Source organism: Babylonia areolata, chromosome 4 (assembly GCF_041734735.1).
Source record: "Babylonia areolata isolate BAREFJ2019XMU chromosome 4, ASM4173473v1, whole genome shotgun sequence".
Taxonomy (NCBI): domain Eukaryota; kingdom Metazoa; phylum Mollusca; class Gastropoda; order Neogastropoda; family Buccinidae; genus Babylonia; species Babylonia areolata.
Window position 1 is genome coordinate 58,723,940 of NC_134879.1, and position 19,870 is coordinate 58,743,809.

Below are 19,870 nucleotides of genomic sequence, written 5' to 3' on the forward strand. Positions count from 1 at the left end.
TAATTAATCAGTTAATGCAATAAATTGCAACAGCATTCATAAACAAATTTTCCTAATCTTGTTTGTATATATTCAGTCATCTGTTAGCATCACCTGGCTGGGAATATCTCCTGTGTTATTCGAATTTCGAATATCTTTTAAAACTTGTTGCCTTAAGGTACCCCCGAAAGCGGAGTATGGCTGCCTACATGGCGGGGTAAAAACGGTCATACACGTAAAAGCCCACTCGCGTATATGCGAGTGAATGTGGGAGTTGCAGCCCATGAACGCAGAAGAAGAAGAAGTTGCCTTAAGGTTTTATATTTAATACCGACAATGATCAAGAAGATGGATTTCGTCTTCCACGAGTATGTTACACTTGCTGCGCAATCTGTCTTCATTGTGGAATATTCAAATATCTACCCTTCTCAATCTTTAGGTCATGCGCGCTTATTGAGTTTTGTTAAAGCTTGTCTGTGTATTGTATCTGATATATTTAAAAAAATTGGTTTCAGTTTTGTATTCTGCTACAATAGTATTGTAAAATTCTAGCTTTAATGTTTTTTTCTCTTTTATCTTTCCAGTGTTTGATACATTCATTTTCTAATTTTTGATATACCATGCATTTCAGTCTATGTACGCTGAATGTGAATTGATTTTTCCAAATGTGATCAAGGCCTATAATTTCGAGTGTGTGTGTGTGTGTGTGTGTGTGTGTGTGTGTGTGTGTCGGGGCTCGTGTGCTTTTTAAGTAGTGTTGGCTGCCGTGTACCCGGCTTAAATTTGTTCTCTCATATTTGTGAAACTGCATATTTGCTGCATTATCTGTCCGCATAGTTGCACCATATGTGTGTGTGTGTGTGTGTGTGTGTGTGTGTGTCAGTGTGTGTATGTGTGTGTGTGTGTGTCAGTGTGCGTGTGTCAGTGTGCGCCCGGCCGTGTGTGTGAGTGTATGCCGTGTGCGTGTGTGTGCGAATGTGTGTGTTTGTTTTATTTACATTTATTTGCTTATTTGTTTTGGCTACTTGATTATTACTATTATTGTCACTTTTAAAGGTTTTTTGTTGTTGCAGTTTTTTTACATTTTATTTTATCTGTCTGTTTAGTTCATTTTTTAGATTCTATTTTAATTCTATTTTCACTTTTTATTTATTAGAGTATTTAATTATTTTTCGATTTATTTATTCACTAATTTAATCCCAGGTTTATCCATTTAATTGTTTACTTATGCTTTTTTTCCCCTCAAGACCTGACGAAGCGCGTTGGGTTACGCTGCTGGTCAGGCATTGCTAAGATGATGTGGTGAAGCGTATATGGATTTGTCTGAACGCAGTGACGCCTCAGTCCAGAAATAACTGAACTGAACGATACCGGCAAAAGAATAAACACTTTTTTTGTTGTTGTTGTTGAAAGTAGAATAAGAATTGTTAAACTCAGTCTGGCATAAGCCCGAGAACGTTACATTAATATTTGCACCAGACATGGATATATATATATATATATATATATATATATATATATATATATATATATATATATATATATATATATATATATTGTGTCTATGGCACCAGTATGTGTGGATCAGCCAGCCATCGATCTTCTTCCGTCACCGGAAGATGCTTCTGCAGAAATTATTATTGTTCCGGTGCGGGGGTTGGCCTTGCGCATGTGCACATGTTTAGGAAGACCCGTATGCCAGCAGCAGTTCACACAAAATCAGGCTGAGACGAAGATCGTACAATATCACCATGGTTGGTTTCTACAGTTTGCTTATATTTGTTGTTTTTATGAGACTGTCCGATTCATGTTTTTCCAGCAAGTGTGAAAGCCTTGGACTTAAACCCTTTGCGGGACTACAGTTGAAGAGGGTCGTGGTGAATACTGCTGAAATAACGCATTTGGCAGGCTGCGGTGATAGCAGTCGATACATTGTGCGCACACACAGCCAGTGTCACATTGAAAACCCGGAAGGGCAATCGGTTTCATTTATTTGAAAAAAAAAATATTGCATTTTTTTTTCATGCAGATGATGAAATGTATCTTGCACATTTAAAGAGCAGTAATACGCATTGTTTTTTCGATTCAGAAACGCACTTTTCAGGCATCATTTTTTCATAAACCCATAAGTAACCTCATTGCGAATGATCCAGTCGAAGCGACCAGCTCAAAGCATGACAGATGACAGGCTCTACGATTGTCAGATGCAGCTCTTCTGTTTTTGAAGGCTTTCTCCGATTGGTTGCACCAGGAAAAAATCGTCTGCCCTGTCTTTCCAATGTGCAGACTTCGTTTGAAATAGCAGGGGTGCCTTAGGGTAGATGCGAACGGGCAAGTTTAAGTGTGAACGATAAATTTGGGTACATAGGACATATAAGACAGAAGCAGTAGAAATAACAAATATTGGAACATTGCACCAGACTGTTCGTTCTGATCACATGCACAGGCATGCACCAGACTCATTTAAACACACACACACACACACACCCTTTTAAGAGTGCTAAGCATCTTTGCAGCATCGTCTGCAAATAGGTCAGAATACCTTATGGTTTTATTGCCAGTGATACTATTTTAGAGATTGCCGTCAAAATTGGCATTCTGACATGCCACCAACATGCTTTTTTAAATTCTCCGAACTCTGGTAATGCACACAATTCATTCAACATATCCAATCAAATCAGCTGTCATAATATGTCAAGACAGGTGCAATAGCCAAGTGGTTAAATCTTTGGACTTTCAATCTGAGGGTCCCGGGTTCAAATCTTGGTAATGGCGCCTGGTGGGTAAAGGGTGAAGATTTTACCTATCTCCCAGGTCAACATATGTGCAGACCTGCTTGTGCCTGAACTCCCTTCATGGGTATACGCAAGCAGAAGATCAAATATGCATGTTAGAGATCCTGTAATCCATGTCAGTGTTTGATGGGTTATGGAAACAAAAACATACCCAGCATGCACACCCCTGAAAACGGAGTATGGCTGCTTTCATGGTGGGGTAAAAACAGTCATGATATACATGTAAAAGCCCACTCGTGACATACGAGTGAACGTGGGAGTTGCAGCCATGGGAGTTGCATCCCATGAATGAAGAAGAACTGTGTCTGGTTCAAGTCTGACCATAGGCGAACAATGAGGCTTGCTTGCTTCCCTTGATTTCAAGATTGTGAGAGCATGTTGGTGAACTTGGTCGGCAGTGGTGCACAAAGAGAAGAAAGAGTGTGGAAATAGCCAGAAACAGTCCTGTTTCAGTGTTTGACTGCTTCTTGGAAATGACTGTTTTATAAAGATATCAGAAGGAGGTCGAAACAGTGAAATGTATGTGGTGAGAATGCTTTGAAGTAGGGTGGTACATGAACCATTCACAATTACACGCTGTTTTAAGTGAATAATTGGGCTTACTTATCCTACGTACATTGCTGTAAAAAGTAGATCAGTGAGACAGTATTTCTCCTAACTCCAACCCAACCCTGGACACTCTTATGCAGTGTGCACTTTCTTATTACTAGTATGAAAGTGTTTGATTTTATGATTAATAGAATATGTGTTGTGTATTCTTTGAAGTATATTCAAATTTCAATTTAAAGGGTTTTTTGTGTTATTATAAAGTTATAAATATGACAGAAGGGGGATGATTCTTTCCTGTGATTCAGTACAAATGACAATATGACATTTTTTTTTTCCCTTGTTTTCCAGGGGAACGAGAACAGTCTGCCACTGGAGATGTGCTCCACTTGTAAGTATACACAGTCTCACTCACACTGTAAATTTTTTACATGGGTGTTTCTGTGTGCTGGCTTTCTTGTTGTGATACTGTGATGACGGTAGAGTGTTTGGCTTCCTTCTGTTATTGTCAGTGGTAGTCTTCAAATCTTTCTCTTTCTACCATGCTGGTTCACCTCTTTCACTCAGCTCTCTTTCTTTCTAGTTCTACATACGTGATGATCATGATGTAATTAACATGAATAGTTCAATTTCCCTATGTCCAAGTTGCATATTTACATTGTATGCTTGATATGGACATTGATAAATTTTGTGTCATGGTATGATTACAAGAGTCATGTTTTCACATGTGTATGTGTGTTTGATCAGTTTGGATATTGAATTTCTTATTGTGATACGATTGATTACAATGGTGCAGTTGACATGGATGAGATCCGACGACTGGGGAAACGTTTCCGCAAGTTGGACCTAGACAACTCTGGCTCCTTGAGCATTGAGGAGTTCATGTCTTTGCCTGAGTTACAGCAGAACCCTCTGGTTCAGCGTGTCATCGACATCTTTGATACAGACGGCAACGGAGAGGTGGACTTCAAAGGTGAGAGAATGTTATGATGTGGAAATATGACAGTTGTAGTGAACTCCATGTGATAGTGATAGAGATATGTAGGGAGAAGTGAGGAGTCCATTTATATACAATTTCTTCTTGTGAATTCCTTTTATTTGCATTCACTTCTAGCATACAATAAATAATGTTTTATCTTTTACATGATGCTTGATACTTGCACAGCAGTTGTTGCTGTTTTTTGTGTTTTCCTCCAAATAATCAAAATTTTTTTTTAGCTGACCGGTTGGTTTGGTCATTCTAACTGATCCTGTGCACATTGTCAAATGACTTCCATATTCTGTATTACATGAAGAATGTAGTATTTTCATGTACTGCCCCAGGGTTTCCTGAAATAAACCTGTCACTTACCCTCTCTCTCTCTCTCTCTCTCTCTCTCTCTCTCTCTCTCTCCTTGCAAATGTGGAATATGACCTGTGTAAGCATTTTTGTGTTGTTGTTTTTTCTTATTTGCCCAGAGGAATGGATGCCCCTATCCCCTTCAAAGTTCAAATGAAATTTGTTGCATTTTGTCTTGGTTGGTGTCATGGAACTACAAGGGGAAAGAATGGCTTTGGTTTGTTCTTAGACAGGTCAGCAGAAATCAGTGTCAGGGAGGAAAAGTTGTTGGGAAATCATGTTGAAGGATATTTAGTTAAGGAGAGACAACACATAGAGATGGTAAAATACTGTGTAAGGATTGAACTTAAGTGAAGAGAAAAGTGGGTGTATGTGTGAGTGTGTGTGTGTGTGCCAGTGCATATCCTGTGCAGACTCCTGAGTATTCTGAAGAAACAGGCCAAGTACCTTGCAGTGTACAGTTGTTGTTTTGTTGTTGTTGTTTTTTAGGATATGATGATCCACTAGGTAATGGTTTTTGTTGCAGAATTCATCGAAGGAATTTCACAGTTCAGTGTGAAAGGAGACAAGGAATCAAAGCTGAGATGTAAGTAAACTAGTGTTTACGTTATGTTTGTGAAAGTGATGTGCAATGTCGCAAGGAGTGTATCCGTGTGATAATGTAATAAGACCTGCCAGCTGCTACATTTATGAGCATAGCATGCAGTGCTAAGCATCACAATGATTGGCTCACAATAGAATTGCTAATGTAAGTAGCAAAATGGAAGCAGTGATTTTGAATGAAATAAATTATAAAAACTGAAAGTGAACTCGCGTAAAAGGTGGTTGATTGGCCTGTGGCATTTGCTGTACTCGGTAAAGTAGCAGAGTGGTTAAAGCAGCGGACTTTCAGTCTGAGGGTTCCAGGTTCAGTCTCGGTTACGGGGCTTTGTTGGTAATGGGTGGAGATTTTTCCTGTCGCCCAGGTCAACATACATGAAGACCTGCTAATGCCTGAATCCCCTTAGTGTGTATATGCACGCAGAAGATCAAATATGCACAGTAAAGATCCTGCAATCCATGTCGGTGTTTGGTGGATTATGTAGACAAAATTAGCCAGCATGCATCAACCACAACAGAGTCGATGTTGGTTGTGTAACGGAAAGAAGAAGAATTAGTTGTCTACAACTATCAACCATGGTGCCATGATGATGTAGTGGATGTGTGTGTGGTGTCAGTTGCTTTCTTGATCTACAATATGGACAAGGATGTGACATTGGTGGTCCATAGCTATCAGCCATGGTGCCATTGTGGTGATGGTGTGTGTGTGTTGTCATTTGCCTTCAAGATCTACGATATGGACAAGGATGTGACATTCGTGGTCCATAGCTATCAGCCATGATGCCATTGTGATGATGGTGTGTGTGTGTGTTGTCAGTTGCCTTCAAGATCTACGACATGGACAAGGATGGCTACATCTCCAATGGGGAGCTGTTCCAGGTGCTAAAGATGATGGTGGGCAACAACCTCAAGGACACCCAGCTGCAGCAGATTGTTGACAAGACCGTCATCTTCGCTGACGCTGACAGGGACGGCAAGATCTCTTTCGAAGAGTTCTGCGCAGTAAGTATACGTACCTGAAGTTTCCAGGGCAAGATGTGTAAAGAGTGCATGTTTGTGGCCATTGGTGGTGGTGTCTGTGGCTGTCTTCTTGTGTTCATTGAGTGGAATGTTAGCAGTCTCTCCATTGTTGATGGTGAAGTTCAGCCTTGCCCTCCTAAAAATAGAAAGTATACTGAGGAATGTGCATCATTATGTTTATACAATGATAGTGTGTATTTTGACGTTTTTCTGTACACATTGTGTCCCATGACCCAGTGGCTGACGTCTGATTCCTGTTCGGTGCAAACCACTAGTACTACTCATCCCAAGTGGCGAAATCAGACATCGCTGTGGCAAGTAGCCTCTCCTAGTAAATAACCTCCCGTCTGTTAATGTATGCAGTGACCTCTTTTCTGGAAATTTCCTGAATAGAATAAGTATTTATTGAAAGGGTAACAACGTGATAAATTGGACTGACATAATTTTGTAGTGGTTTTAAAGTGGCTTTGTCGGTTCTGCACAGGGCAGGTCACATTACGAGAAAATGCTTGCTCAGTTTATGTTTTGTTTCATATAACCTGTCTGTACATCTGTAATGAACCGTTGAGTTAAAGTCAGTGTAAAATGTGTAACAGGTGGTGTTTTATCAAAGCAGTGGTGTGTTACAGGTGGTGGTTTATCAAAGCAATGGTGTGTTACATGTGGTGTTTTATCAAAGTGATGGTGTGTTACAGGTGGTGTTTTATCAAAATGATGGTGTGTTATAGGTGGTGTTTTATCAAAGCAATGGTGTGTCACAAGTGGTGTTTTATCAAAGCAATAGTGTGTTACAGGTGGTGTTTTATCAAAGTGATGGTGTGTTACAGGTGGTGTTTTATCAAAGTAATGGTGTGTTACAGGTGGTGTTTTATCAAAGAGATGGTGTGTTACAGGTGGTGTTTTATCAAAGCAATGGTGTGTCACAAGTGGTGTTTTATCAAAGCAATGGTGTGTTACAGGTGGTGTTTTATCAGAGTGATAGTGTGTTACAGGTGGTGTTTTATCAAAGCAATGGTGTGTTACAGATGGTGTTTTATCGAAGCAATGGTGTGTTACAGGTGGTGTTGTACCAAAGTGATAGTGTGTTACAGGGGGTGTTTTATCAAAGTGATAGTGTGTTACAGGTGGTGTTTTACCAAAGTGATGGTGTGTTACAGGTGGTGTTTTATCAAAGCAATTGTGTTTTACAGGTGGTGTTGTACCAAAGTGATAGTGTGTTACAGGTGGTGTTTTACCAAAGTGATGGTGCGTTACAGGTGGTGTTTTATCAAAGCAATTGTGTTTTACAGGTGGTGTTTTATCAAAGTGATAGTGTGTTACAGGTGGTGTTTTATCAAAGTGATGGTGTGTTACTGCTGGTGTTTTATCAGTGATGTTGTGTTGCTGGTGGTGTTTTATCAAAGTGATGGTGTGTTACTGCTGGTGTTTTATCAGTGATGTTGTGTTGCTGGTGGTGTTTTATCAAAGTAATGGTGTGTTACTGCTGGTGTTTTATCAAAGCAGTGGTGTGTTAGAGGTGGTGTTTTATCAAAGTGATAGTGTGTTACAGGTACTGTTTTATCAGTGTGCTGGTGTGTTAGAGGTGGTGTTTTATCAAAGTGATAGTGTGTTACAGGTGCTGTTTTATCACAGCAATGGTGTGTTACAGGTGGTGTTTTATCACAGCAGTGGTGTGTTACAGGTGGTGTTTTATCAGTGATGGTGTGTTACAGGTGGTGTTTTATCAAAGTGATAGTGTGTTACAGGTGGTGTTTTATCACAGCAATGGTGTGTTACAGGTGGTGTTTTATCAAAGCGATGGTGTGTTAGAGGTGGTGTTTTATCAAAGTGATGGTGTGTTACAGGTGGTGTTTTATCAAAGTGATGGTGTGTTACAGGTGGTGTTTTATCAAAGTGATGGTGTGTTACAGGTGGTGTTTTATCAAAGTGATGGTGTGTTACAGGTGGTGGGGTCGATGGATGTTCACAAGAAGATGGTGGTGGACGTATAGAACTGTCCACAACATCAGCATACGGAACCCAGTTATGGACAACCGTCGGTTTGTTTCTTCGTGCTTTAATCCCGGTCTCCACCACGACAGACTTCTGTCATTGCACTGTTACAGTATCCCTCCCCACCCCTCTCCCCCCACCCACCCACACACAGATCTTTTCATTGGTTCTGGTCCTCCTGTGGTTTTTTTTGTGTCATCACTAGGCACCCAGCCGCCTCTTTATTCTGATTTCTTGTCCCTGGATGGATTCCAGTCAATGGCAGCCACCTGCACCTCACTCTCTTCCTCATGGATTCTTCATCAGCTTCATTCCGGGCCGGAGGGAAGGGTTCCCCCACCTCACCCCCCCCCCCCCCCCCCCCCTTCTTCACCCTGGCTGGGTCAGTGGGGGAAAAGCCAGCCACTGACAAAAGTACAATCACCTGCTGAGATCATTTATTATTATTATTAACGAAAATGAAAATGGCACTGCTTGACTTTATGACTTTCCCATGTGCTGATTTGTCCAGAGTGAGGACTATGGCAAAAACTGGTGAACACTGTGGAATGTCTGTGTCAACCACAGCCAGGGCTTCACTGGCAGAAATAGTCGTCAAGTGGAAGACTTATTTTGATTCCAAGGGAATGGCTATGCGGACCTGTGTCCTGTGAAGCCCTTTACGAATGAGTGAAATGCAAGCAATCATGTTCCCTGTCAGTGATCCATGGCCCCAGCATTCTCTTGTAGGTGGACAATGTGCATGGAGCTAGCAAATAAGCACTGCATTTCTAAGGATATTGTCACTTTGTCGGGAAATGATTCTTTTGTATCATGTTTTGTCACAACAGATTTCTTTGTGAAATTAGGGCTGCTCTCACTGGGGGAGAGTGCTTATCGCTACAGTGGAGCATCAACTCTTTTTTTTGTCTGCAAGTGTATTAGTTTTACTATGTCAGTGGGTTTTTCTACAGCATTTTTCCTGTGACAACCCTCTCCTTGCCCTCGTGGGTTCTTTTACATGTGCTAAGTACATGCTGCACATTGGGACCTCAGTATCTCATCTCATTTGAAAGCCTAGCGTGGAAACCATTTTTCAGTGGAATGATGGAAGTAAAAATCTTGGTCTGTAAAGTAATGGAACCTGTGGCCACTGGCTTCCCAGTCAGGTGAAACACCGCCAGGTCACCGCTACATGATGATCCCTGAGCGGACATTGCAGTGGGTGAGAAGCACTGGTGATACCTAGAGCTCTGCCAGTCATCAGGTTCCATCCTCGGGCTGAGGACGTCAGTCCACATCATGCCATGAAACAACTGTGGCAGCCACGTCATTATGTGCCATTGTTAGCTAACCATTGGAAGGCCAAAGAGAGTGCGTTACTATGCATGATTTTAGATGTGGGGATGGAGGGGGCAAGCATACTAGGCAGCTGATGAATGACACGGGGCAGTTGGTGAATGACATGGGACAGTTAATGAAGGGCTGTTGATGAAGGGTGCAGGACAGTGGTGAATGATGTAGGGCTGTTAATGAAGGGTGCAGGACAGTGATGAATGATGTAGGGCTGTTAATGAAGGGTGCAGGACAGTGATGAATGATGTAGGGCTGTTAATGAAGAGTGCAGGACAGTGATGAATGATGTAGGGCTGTTAATGAAGAGTGCAGGACAGTGATGAATGATGTAGGGCTGTTAATGAAGGGTGCGGGACAGTGATGAATGATGTAGGGCTGTTAATGAAGGGTGCGGGACAGTGATGAATGATGTAGGGCTGTTAATGAAGGGTGCAGGACAGTGATGAATGATGTAGGGCTGTTAATGAAGTGTGCAGGACAGTGATGAATGATGTAGGGCTGTTAATGAAGGGTGCAGGACAGTGATGAATGATGTAGGGCTGTTAATGAAGGGTGCAGGACAGTTGATGAATGATGTAGGGCTGTAATGAAGAGTGCAGGACAGGGATGAAAGACGTCAAGATAAGGACTGGTGCATTTCCTCTGGAGGCTGGGTGGAAAGGATGTGATAGAACGAGTGAGAATTTGGTGTATAAAGTTTGTTGACAGTTTTTATTTTAAAGTGCAAGTAGAAAATGCAGATAAACAACATATATGTTGCAGTCAACTTGTTTTCAACAGAGTGAAAGGATTTATATCATCCATGAAAATAATTAAGAGTTTTTTTAAAGTTGTGATTATGGATATTTTAAGCACTTGATGTGATATAAGTATCTAACAAAGTTTAATGGAATACTTGATATGTTATGATAGGACAACATTGTATGAAACACACATCCAAGAAGATACGTTGTGTTGGATTGCTTGGTTGGACAAGAATGAAATAGGTTGAAATAATTGAAGTGGGTTCATGGGGAATCAGGAGAGACAAGGAAGAGAAAGTTGCCCCCACCCCTTGTGTGTTTGACGTTGGTGCAGTCACTCCTGGCCCTTGGGGGCTGTTCCACTTCCTTTTCTGTGTTGGCTTGGTTTCTGGTTTGTAGTTCACTGATTCACTTTTCTTTCTCTTCACCTGCATGATTGTGGCAGCAGTGCTGTTATCTGGAGCTGTGTGTGTGTGATTGTGTGGTTCTCTGGAGCTGTGTGTGTGTGATTGTGTGGTTCTCTGGAGTTGTGTGTGTGATTGTGTGGTTCTCTGGAGTTGTGTGTGTGTGATTGTGTGGTTCTCTGGAGTTGTGTGTGTGTGATTGTGTGGTTCTCTGGAGTTGTGTGTGTGTGATTGTGTGGTTCTCTGGAGTTGTGTGTGTGTGATTGTGTGGTTCTCTTGATGCTGGAGTTGTGTGTGTGTGATTGTGTGGTTCTCTGGAGTTGTGTGTGTGTGATTGTGTGGTTCTCTGGAGTTGTGTGTGTGTGATTGTGTGGTTCTCTGGAGTTGTGTGTGTGTGATTGTGTGGTTCTCTGGAGTTGTGTGTGTGTGATTGTGTGGTTCTCTTGATGCTGGAGTTGTGTGTGTGTGATTGTGTGGTTCTCTGGAGTTGTGTGTGTGTGATTGTGTGGTTCTCTGGAGTTGTGTGTGTGTGATTGTGTGGTTCTCTGGAGTTGTGTGTGTGTGATTGTGTGGTTCTCTGGAGTTGTGTGTGTGTGATTGTGTGGTTCTCTGGAGTTGTGTGTGTGTGATTGTGTGGTTCTCTGGAGTTGTGTGTGTGATTGTGTGGTTCTCTTGATGCTGGAGTTGTGTGTGTGTGATTGTGTGGTTCTCTGGAGTTGTGTGTGTGTGATTGTGTGGTTCTCTTGATGCTGGAGTTGTGTGTGTGTGATTGTGTGGTTCTCTTGATGCTGGAGTTCTGTGTGTGTGATTGTGTGGTTCTCTGGAGTTGTGTGTGTGTGATTGTGTGGTTCTCTTGATGCTGGAGTTGTGTGTGTGTGATTGTGTGGTTCTCTGGAGTTGTGTGTGTGTGATTGTGTGGTTCTCTGGAGTTGTGTGTGTGTGATTGTGTGGTTCTCTTGATGCTGTGGTTTGAAGGACTCGGGGTGCTGTCTCTCCTGTCAAGTAGTGGTTTGAAGGACTTGGGGTGGTGTCTCTCCTGTCATATAGTGGTTTGAAGGACTCGGGGTGCTGTCTCTCCTGTCATATAGTGGTTTGAAGGACTCGGGGTGCTGTCTCTCCTGTCATATAGTGGTTTGAAGGACTCGGGGTGCTGTCTCTCCTGTCAAATAGTGGTTTGAAGGACTGGGGGTGGTGTCTCTCCTGTCAAATAGTGGTTTGAAGGACTTGGGGTGCTGTCTCTCCTGTCAAATAGTGGTTTGAAGGACTCGGGGTGCTGTCTCTCCTGTCAAATAGTGGTTTGAAGGACTCGGGGTGCTGTCTCTCCTGTCAAATAGTGGTTTGAAGGACTTGGGGTGGTGTCTCTCCGGTCAAATAGTAGATCTGCAGTGCAGCCACAGTTTCCATGGCACCGTGTGTATGTATATGTAAGTTGGCAAGGGTACTAAATATATGGGAGCAAATCAGTCATGAGATGGTTATAGGCTGTTTTTTTCTTTCTAAAACTGGATTGTGTTGCCACTGCACACAGCACTCTTTCCTAACATCCACAAAGGGCTGTTGCTGTACGACCGAGGTCGTAGTGTTGGTTAAGAACTTAACGGTCAGCAAGGAACCTGTTTGCCTTGCCCACCAGTCCTGCTAACTTGCTATCTTGTCTTTATGGACGTGACTTCCACCCACCTGTCCACAGCAGTCAGAAATGTACAGTCCTCCTTGGTCTCCACTTCCACAGCACACCAGGCTTGAACCCAAAGGAGCAGGCACTGCCCTGGCTGTGACATGGTGATGGGATAGAACTGCTTCCCTTCAACAGCAAGTTACTGTCACAGTGTCAAAGGCTTTGAACCCAAAGGAGCAGGCACTGCCCTGGATGTGACATGGTGATGGGATAGAACTGCTTCCCTAGAACAGGAAGTTACTGTCACAGTGTCAAAGGCTTTGAACCCAAAGGAGCAGGCACTGCCCTGGATGTGACATGGTGATGGGATAGAATTGCTTCCCTAGAACAGGAAGTTACTGTCACAGTGTCAAAGGCTTTGAACCCAAAGGAGCAGGCACTGCCCTGGATGTGACATGGTGATGGGATAGAACTGCTTCCCTTCAACAGCAAGTTACTGTCACAGTGTCAAAGGCTTTGAACCCAAAGGAGCAGGCACTGCCCTGGCTGTGACATGGTGATGGGATAGAACTGCTTCCCTAGAACAGGAAGTTACTGTCACAGTGTCAAAGGCTTTGAACCCAAAGGAGCAGGCACTGCCCTGGCTGTGACATGGTGATGGGATAGAATTGCTTCCCTAGAACAGGAAGTTACTGTCACAGTGTCAAAGGCTTTGAACCCAAAGGAGCAGGCACTGCCCTGGCTGTGACATGGTGATGGGATAGAATTGCTTCCCTAGAACAGGAAGTTACTGTCACAGTGTCAAAGGCTTTGAACCCAAAGGAGCAGGCACTGCCCTGGCTGTGACATGGTGATGGGATAGAATTGCTTCCCTTCAACAGGAAGTTACTGTCACAGTGTCAAAGTAAACATTGTCAGAATGGGTGATAAGCTGCATAACTACTGACTTTAAACATTTTCAGGATTGCGAGTATGAGTCCATAAAGCAGATAAATGCTTGGATGCTTTTTGGTCATAAACATTGAAGTGTTTGACGATGCAAAAATGTTTGTACAAGGTGCTGACTTCACTTAACACATTGCAGTCATTTTGAAGAGCGACTGGTCCAGTGGTCAGTGTCCCAGGCTGGATGAAGCCCTGGTCACTGGTGGAGGGTTAGTGCCTGGAAAAAGAGTGGAAGTTTGTTTGGTCATGTCTGTGGGAACACCGGTTGTCTATGACAGTCATGAGGACAGTGAGGTGAACCGTGAAGTGATGGACAAGTAGTGGAGGGGGGGGGGGGGTGTCCACTGAGCTAAAAATAACTGGTGACTGGTGTGGTCATGGGGACAGTGATGTAAAGTGATGGACAAGTAGTGCTGAGGGGGTGGGGGGAGGGGGTGTCCACTGAGTGGGAGTGGGGGTGGGTGGGTGTTCCTTTGTGCACACTGAAGGAGAGATCTGCACAAAGTCAGGGGAAGTGGTATGTTTGTGTGTGTGTTGGCTGAGTGTGGAAGGACGTAGCATGTGTGCAAAGGAACTTGTGTGTGCTGTGATGCAGTGTGAAGGAATGAGATCCAGATGGATGAGTGGTGGTGTGCACGGTGTTAAGTCAGAAATGTGGAGAGAGTCAGTGACTGGGCCTGACACATCCATGATTTCCTCATGTTGTGGTGACTGGGCCTGACACATCCATGATTTCCTCATGTTGTGGTGACTGGGCCTGACACATCCATGATTTCCTCATGTTGTGGTGACTGGGCCTGACACATCCATGATTTCCTCATGTTGTGTTGACTGGGCCTGGCACATCCATGATTTCCTCATGTTGTGACTGGGTCTGACATCCATGATTTCTTCATGTTGTGGTGACTGGGCCTGACACAGCCATGATTTCCTCATGTTGTGGTGACTGGGTCTGACATCCATGATTTCCTCATGTTGTGGTGACTGGGTCTGACATCCATGATTTCCTCATGTTGTGGTGACTGGGTCTGACATCCATGATTTCCTCATGTTGTGGTGACTGGGCCTGACACATCCATGATTTCCTCATGTTGTGGTGACTGGGCCTGACATCCATGATTTCCTCATGTTGTGGTGACTGGGCCTGACACATCCATGATTTCCTCGTGTTGTGGTGACTGGGCCTGACACAGCCATGATTTCCTCATGTTGTGGTGACTGGGTCTGACACAGCCATGATTTCCTCATGTTGTGGTGAGAGACTGTGTTCAACTGGTGCTCCTTCCCTCAGTCACACCCTCACACCTCACACTACTGTTGGTTTTTAACACTTTAATACAACTTTTGTGTATTGTGTTATTAAACTGTTGTGGAAAGCAAATTAAAAAGAAAAAAAAAAATTCTGTACTGAATAAATATGGAATTATTTGGTTCATTGTGTGAATTATGAATATTTTTCCACCAGCTTAATGGTATTTGATATTGTTGATTGATGCACACATTCTTGTCAGCCAACCTTGTTGCACTTTCTCCCTCTCTGTCAGCTGTCCTCTGTTCCATTCCATTGCATTGATGGTTCTTACTGTAAATGGCATCTCTACGGTGTGCATGTTTTTGTAAGATGTTCCCTGGGCTTTGACAATTTTAGAAAGTCTGTCTTATTGTACAAAGTTTTCTTAGAAGTGAACATTTCAACTTGCATTTTTCACTTTTTCTGATGATGGTGATGCCAACAAAATATAAAAGTAAGATGCTTTGGAATCTGAGTAAAGAAAACATTGCTGTATGCATACAGAATCTGAGAATCTTTACCAACGAAATTATGTCATCACTGGTCTAAGGTCAGTGCACTCTGTGTGGTAAACAATCTTACAGTTCCAGAAGTGTTGTTCCTTGGCCTGTCTTGTGCCCATGGCATTGTGATGGTTCATAATGAATGACAAATATCAGAAGAAAAAAGAACGAAACAAACAAATCTAGTGGCCAAGATATGGAGGATCAGTCTGACCATCGTACACAGCATACATATGTCAACTCTCAAATTGTTTTATTACCAAATGGTGTACTCTGCAAATGTTTATTTCAAATATTTTTCAGATGGTTTATTCAAGAATGGTTTTATCTGTTGAATCCATGCCTGACAAAAGAAACTAAGTTGTGTAGTGTCTATAGACTGTTCAAGGCATGCTAGTGAGCAGAAGGTGGGCAGATGGCTGCAGTGGAAGTCAAGCTGGCTGTGGCGTTGACAGAGTGCAGTCACTACACTGTCTGGCAGGCTGTTCCAAAGGAAATGATCCAGCAGGCAAAAAGGTTGCTCCTGGCTTTGAGCCTTTGGCCATTCTTCTGGAGCTTCAAGGTGTTTTCTGGTAGGTTTCCTCTGCAGGCAGCTTTGAGCTTTGCCAGTTGGATGCCCTAAAAAGTGGAGGTGTAATGTGTCCACCTCAACCAGCAGTTGGCCTTTTGTGACAAGTGTTGAAAATTGGCGGCTCCTTTCCACACTGCAGCAGAATGCAGACTGCTGGACACAGTGAATGATGATCATTGGCAACAAGGTTTAGATAGGATTCTGGTCACATGCTCCATTTGGACTTGTTTCTTATCCAAGGACTGTAGTGTGTCCTACACTGACTCTTTTTTTAGTTCTACTTCCAACCCCACTTTTCTTTTAACATTCTTTTTTTTTTTTTAATGTTCTTTGTAATGTTTGTTCTCTTTTCAGCCTTACGTCGTTGTTTTTTTCTTTTTCTTCTTTTCTGTATGCAGAGATTCAGTTACAGTGTGTTGTGGATTGCATTACTGTTAGTTGTTCCTCTTCTCCCCTGGGACGCCCATAGACCAGTACTGCTGAATAATGACTGGTATCATACATATTTGTATTTGTATTTCTTTTTATCACAACAGATTTCTCTGTGTGAAATTCAGGCTGCTCTCCCCAGGGAGAGCGCGTCGCTATACTACAGTGCCACCCATTTTTTTGTATTTTTCCTGCGTGCATTTTTATTTGTTTTTCCTATTGACGTGGATTTTTCTACAGAATTTTGCCAGGAACAACCTTTTTGTTGCCGTGAGTTCTTTTACGTGCGCAAAGTGAATGCTGCACACGGGGCCTCGGTTTATCGTCTCATCCGAATGACTAGCTTCCAGACCACCACTCAAGGTCTCGTGGAGCGGGAGAAAATATCGACGGCTGAGCCGTGATTCGAACCAGCGCGCTCAGATTCTCTCGCTACCTAGGCGGACGTGTTACCTTTAGCCCATCACTCCACTGCTTGCAAAAGAAAAAAAAGATATTTGGAAATAATATCACAAATTTTACACTAAGTTAAAGGAAAAAAGTGTCTTGAAATTCTATCATAACATTTTTGCTTCGTTAATCAAACACACATTCCTTACTGATAGAGATGTGGAAGCCTTTCATTCTTGCAGACATCAGAAAGGTCAGCTGTCATGTCTACAGGTTGAAATCTTTGTTAGTTCTGTGTGATTTTTCCCTTTGGGATGCCAGGGGTCTTTCATTACAGAAAACATCCCCACCCTCTGGAAATTCTGTGCTAGAAATTTCCTCTCTTCTGTTGCTCTCTCTGTTTCTGCCTTTTTTCTTTCTCCACTGTTGTCTCCTTTTTCTGCCTTCCCAGTCCATTCCCCTTTCTTTTTCAGGCAAGGCCTGACTAAGCGCGTTGGGTTACGCTGCTGGTCAGGCATCTGCTTGGCAGATGTGGTGTAGCGTATATGGTTTTGTCCGAACGCAGTGACGCCTCCTTGAGCTACTGAAACTGAAACTTTCAGGCAAGCCTTGACACTTTTTTCTTTTCCACAGTCTATGATGCACTATCTGTGCTGTTTTGCTCTGGTGATTAGGTGGTGAAATTGTTAACACTGGGATGGGCACTAGCCATCCATTCTGCAATGTAATTTGCCAATATGGCCTTTTATGGGGGGGGGGGGGGGATTTAAGGTGGTTTTTTTTTTTGTTTTTTTGTTGTTTTTTTAATGATTTTTCGTAATCTGGGGATGATATATTAAGCGGAAGGGCTGCCATCCTCAGGACAGCCCAGTCTTATTTTTTTGCCTAAAGGAGCTAAATGCTTAAGATAATGTGTCATGAATTGTTTTAAGGCTTTTTTTTGTGGGTTTTTTTGTTGTTGTTGTTGTTGGCATTTTTTTGTGCATTTTCTGTTTTGTTTTTGTAGATTTGACAGTTTTGTGTTAATGCGGATGAGCATTTGTATGGTTTGGCAGTCCTGGTAATGGTCCTGTGCAGTCAGCTGGACCAGAAGCAACAATAAACAAAGTTAGTTCCATGGTTGGTGTGTGAGAAATGCCGTTTTATAACTTGATACGTTGTCGACCACAGTGTACTAGGTGGTTGCTTGGCAGTTGTGTTGCGAGGTGTGTGTGACGAGATGGCTGTTGTAGTGTTGTTAAGTTCGGTGTTTCTTCAAAGTGCTGCACATGACCCCGTTTCAAAGTACTTGTGATATTTTTCCCTTTTCCCTTGTTTGTTTTTGGCCTATATATGCACTAAGTGGAAAAGGTTGATGTTTGTGGTGTCAGTGGACTGTTAATGGACGCAGTGTGTGTTATTTGATTCTCCCATTTGTCTGACAGTGTTTTTGATCTTGATTCCCTTCAATTTGCCAATGTTTGTTGAAAGGTTTGGTGTTTTTCTCATTTTTTGGACTGAAAACAATTTTATGGAATATGTTCCTCTCTTCATTTTACCAACCTGTTGTTCTTTGATGTTTGGGGAAGGTTTTTACTGTTGTTTGTATTTATCAATATTGTATTTTAGTACATTTTGCTTTGTTAAAAGGAATTATATGTACTAAAATATTTGGGAGTGAGTGTGTATGTTTGTGTATGTGTGCACTCAATTGCAACAATTGATTTATTTTTATCAGTGTGAAACGTAAGTGATGAAACAAAAATTTTTTTTTATCTGTTTGAAACATAAACAAATGACAAAACAAAAAACATGAAACCACTGTACACACTCACACTTATTTACACACATATATTTTATTTCTTGTGTGTGTGTGCCTCATGCCTCACGTCCTATAAGGTTCTATGACAACAGTTCTATTCACATCAAATGTATTATTACTGTCCAGACGTGTTAGCATGTTGGGTTATGCTGCTGTTGGTTATCGTCCTAGCAGACATGGTGTAGCATATATGGATTTGTCTGAATGCAGTGATGCCTCCTTGAGAAACTTTGAGAAACGGAAATTGAAACTCACACATTACAACACACACACACACACACACACACACACACACACTAAAGCAGTCCTTAACTCCAGCACACATATTCTCTCTTTCAGGATTTTTTTGGGGAGTACAGTTTTAATGATACTGATCCAGTTTTATTTAACTAAATAATGCGTCCCAATTTATAATGCATCTTCAGCTATGATATCCCACATCAACAAAGCTACACGTCATGATAGATAAACTCTGCAGGAAGACCACAGGAACCATCATAATTGATGCAGTTGAGCACTTGTATGGTGTGACAGTCCTGATATGGCCCTGTGCAGTAACAATAAGCAACAAGCAACCATAATAATAACCATGACTGCTTCATGGATAATGACAACTGTTCCCTGTGGCCAAAGGCTTTGAACATGCCTCTGATGTTGATCATTCACATACACAACATTCATCCTGATACAAATGTACAAAATGCGTATGTGGTTATGGCAACAACTGTACATTAAATTCACAGAAAATAAATACTTTTTTAGAATTACATCAATGAAAAGCACACACTGATAGATCAATAGGGAATTTTTCTCATGCTTGATTTAACACAGTAAAAAAAAAAAAAAAAAAAGGAATACAATGACAAACAAATTTTGCTGTCCACAGCAATTGCGGAAAGACTTGGACCGGATTCAGAATCTTGATTCTCTCAAACATTCACACAAACAAGAACACAGATTCACTGTAACATGATACATTCATCTGATATGTCTGCGAAATTGACATTAATGTCCAGTAACATTATCGAGTGGCCAGCCCCCCCATCACACACACCCCTGTACACACTGGATGTTGGGTGAGGGTACTGTTGGGCTATTTTCACCTCAATTCTACACATCTCCCCTCTCCCACCACTGGATGTTGGGTGAGGGTACTGTTGGGCTATTTTCACCTCAATTCTACACATCTCTCCCACCACCGGATGTTGGGTAGGGGTACTGTTGGGCTATTTTCACCTCAATTCTACACATCTCTCCCACCACTGGATGTTGGGTGAGGGTACTGTTGGGCTATTTTCACCTCAATTCTACACATCTCTCCCACCACTGGATGTTGGGTGAGGGTACTGTTGGGCTATTTTCACCTCAATTCTACACATTTCTCCCACCACTGGATGTTGGGTGAGGGTACTGTTGGGCTATTTTCACCTCAATTCTACACATCTCTCTCACCACTGGATGTTGGGTGAGGGTACTGTTGGGCTATTTTCACCTCAATTCTACACATCTCTCCCACCACTGGATGTTTGGTGAGGGTACTGTTGGGCTATTTTCACCTCAATTCTACAC

The 19,870-nt window shown here is 42.3% G+C and overlaps 1 protein-coding gene across 1 annotated transcript; it reads left to right on the forward strand.

Moving 5' to 3' along the window:
• The first annotated feature begins 1,645 nt into the window (after window positions 1-1,645).
• On the forward strand, window positions 1,646-18,151 carry LOC143281338 (calcineurin subunit B type 1-like). The gene is made up of 7 exons (XM_076586540.1): window positions 1,646-1,733; window positions 3,672-3,711; window positions 4,117-4,293; window positions 5,186-5,245; window positions 6,077-6,261; window positions 8,223-16,973; window positions 17,103-18,151. The coding sequence occupies exons 1-6, from the start codon at window positions 1,731-1,733 to the stop codon at window positions 8,268-8,270; spliced, it is 513 nt and encodes a 170-aa protein (XP_076442655.1). The 5' UTR covers window positions 1,646-1,730; the 3' UTR covers window positions 8,271-16,973; window positions 17,103-18,151.
• Window positions 18,152-19,870: the final 1,719 nt, after the last annotated feature.

What these genes read in the sequence shown, in the direction of transcription:
- LOC143281338 (XM_076586540.1), top strand. An exon ending in ACTGGAGATGTGCTCCACTT is followed by an intron (nt 3,712 to 4,116) that starts GTAAGTATACAC and finishes ACAATGGTGCAG; the next exon opens with TTGACATGGATGAGATCCGA. An exon ending in CGGAGAGGTGGACTTCAAAG is followed by an intron (nt 4,294 to 5,185) that starts GTGAGAGAATGT and finishes TTTTTGTTGCAG; the next exon opens with AATTCATCGAAGGAATTTCA.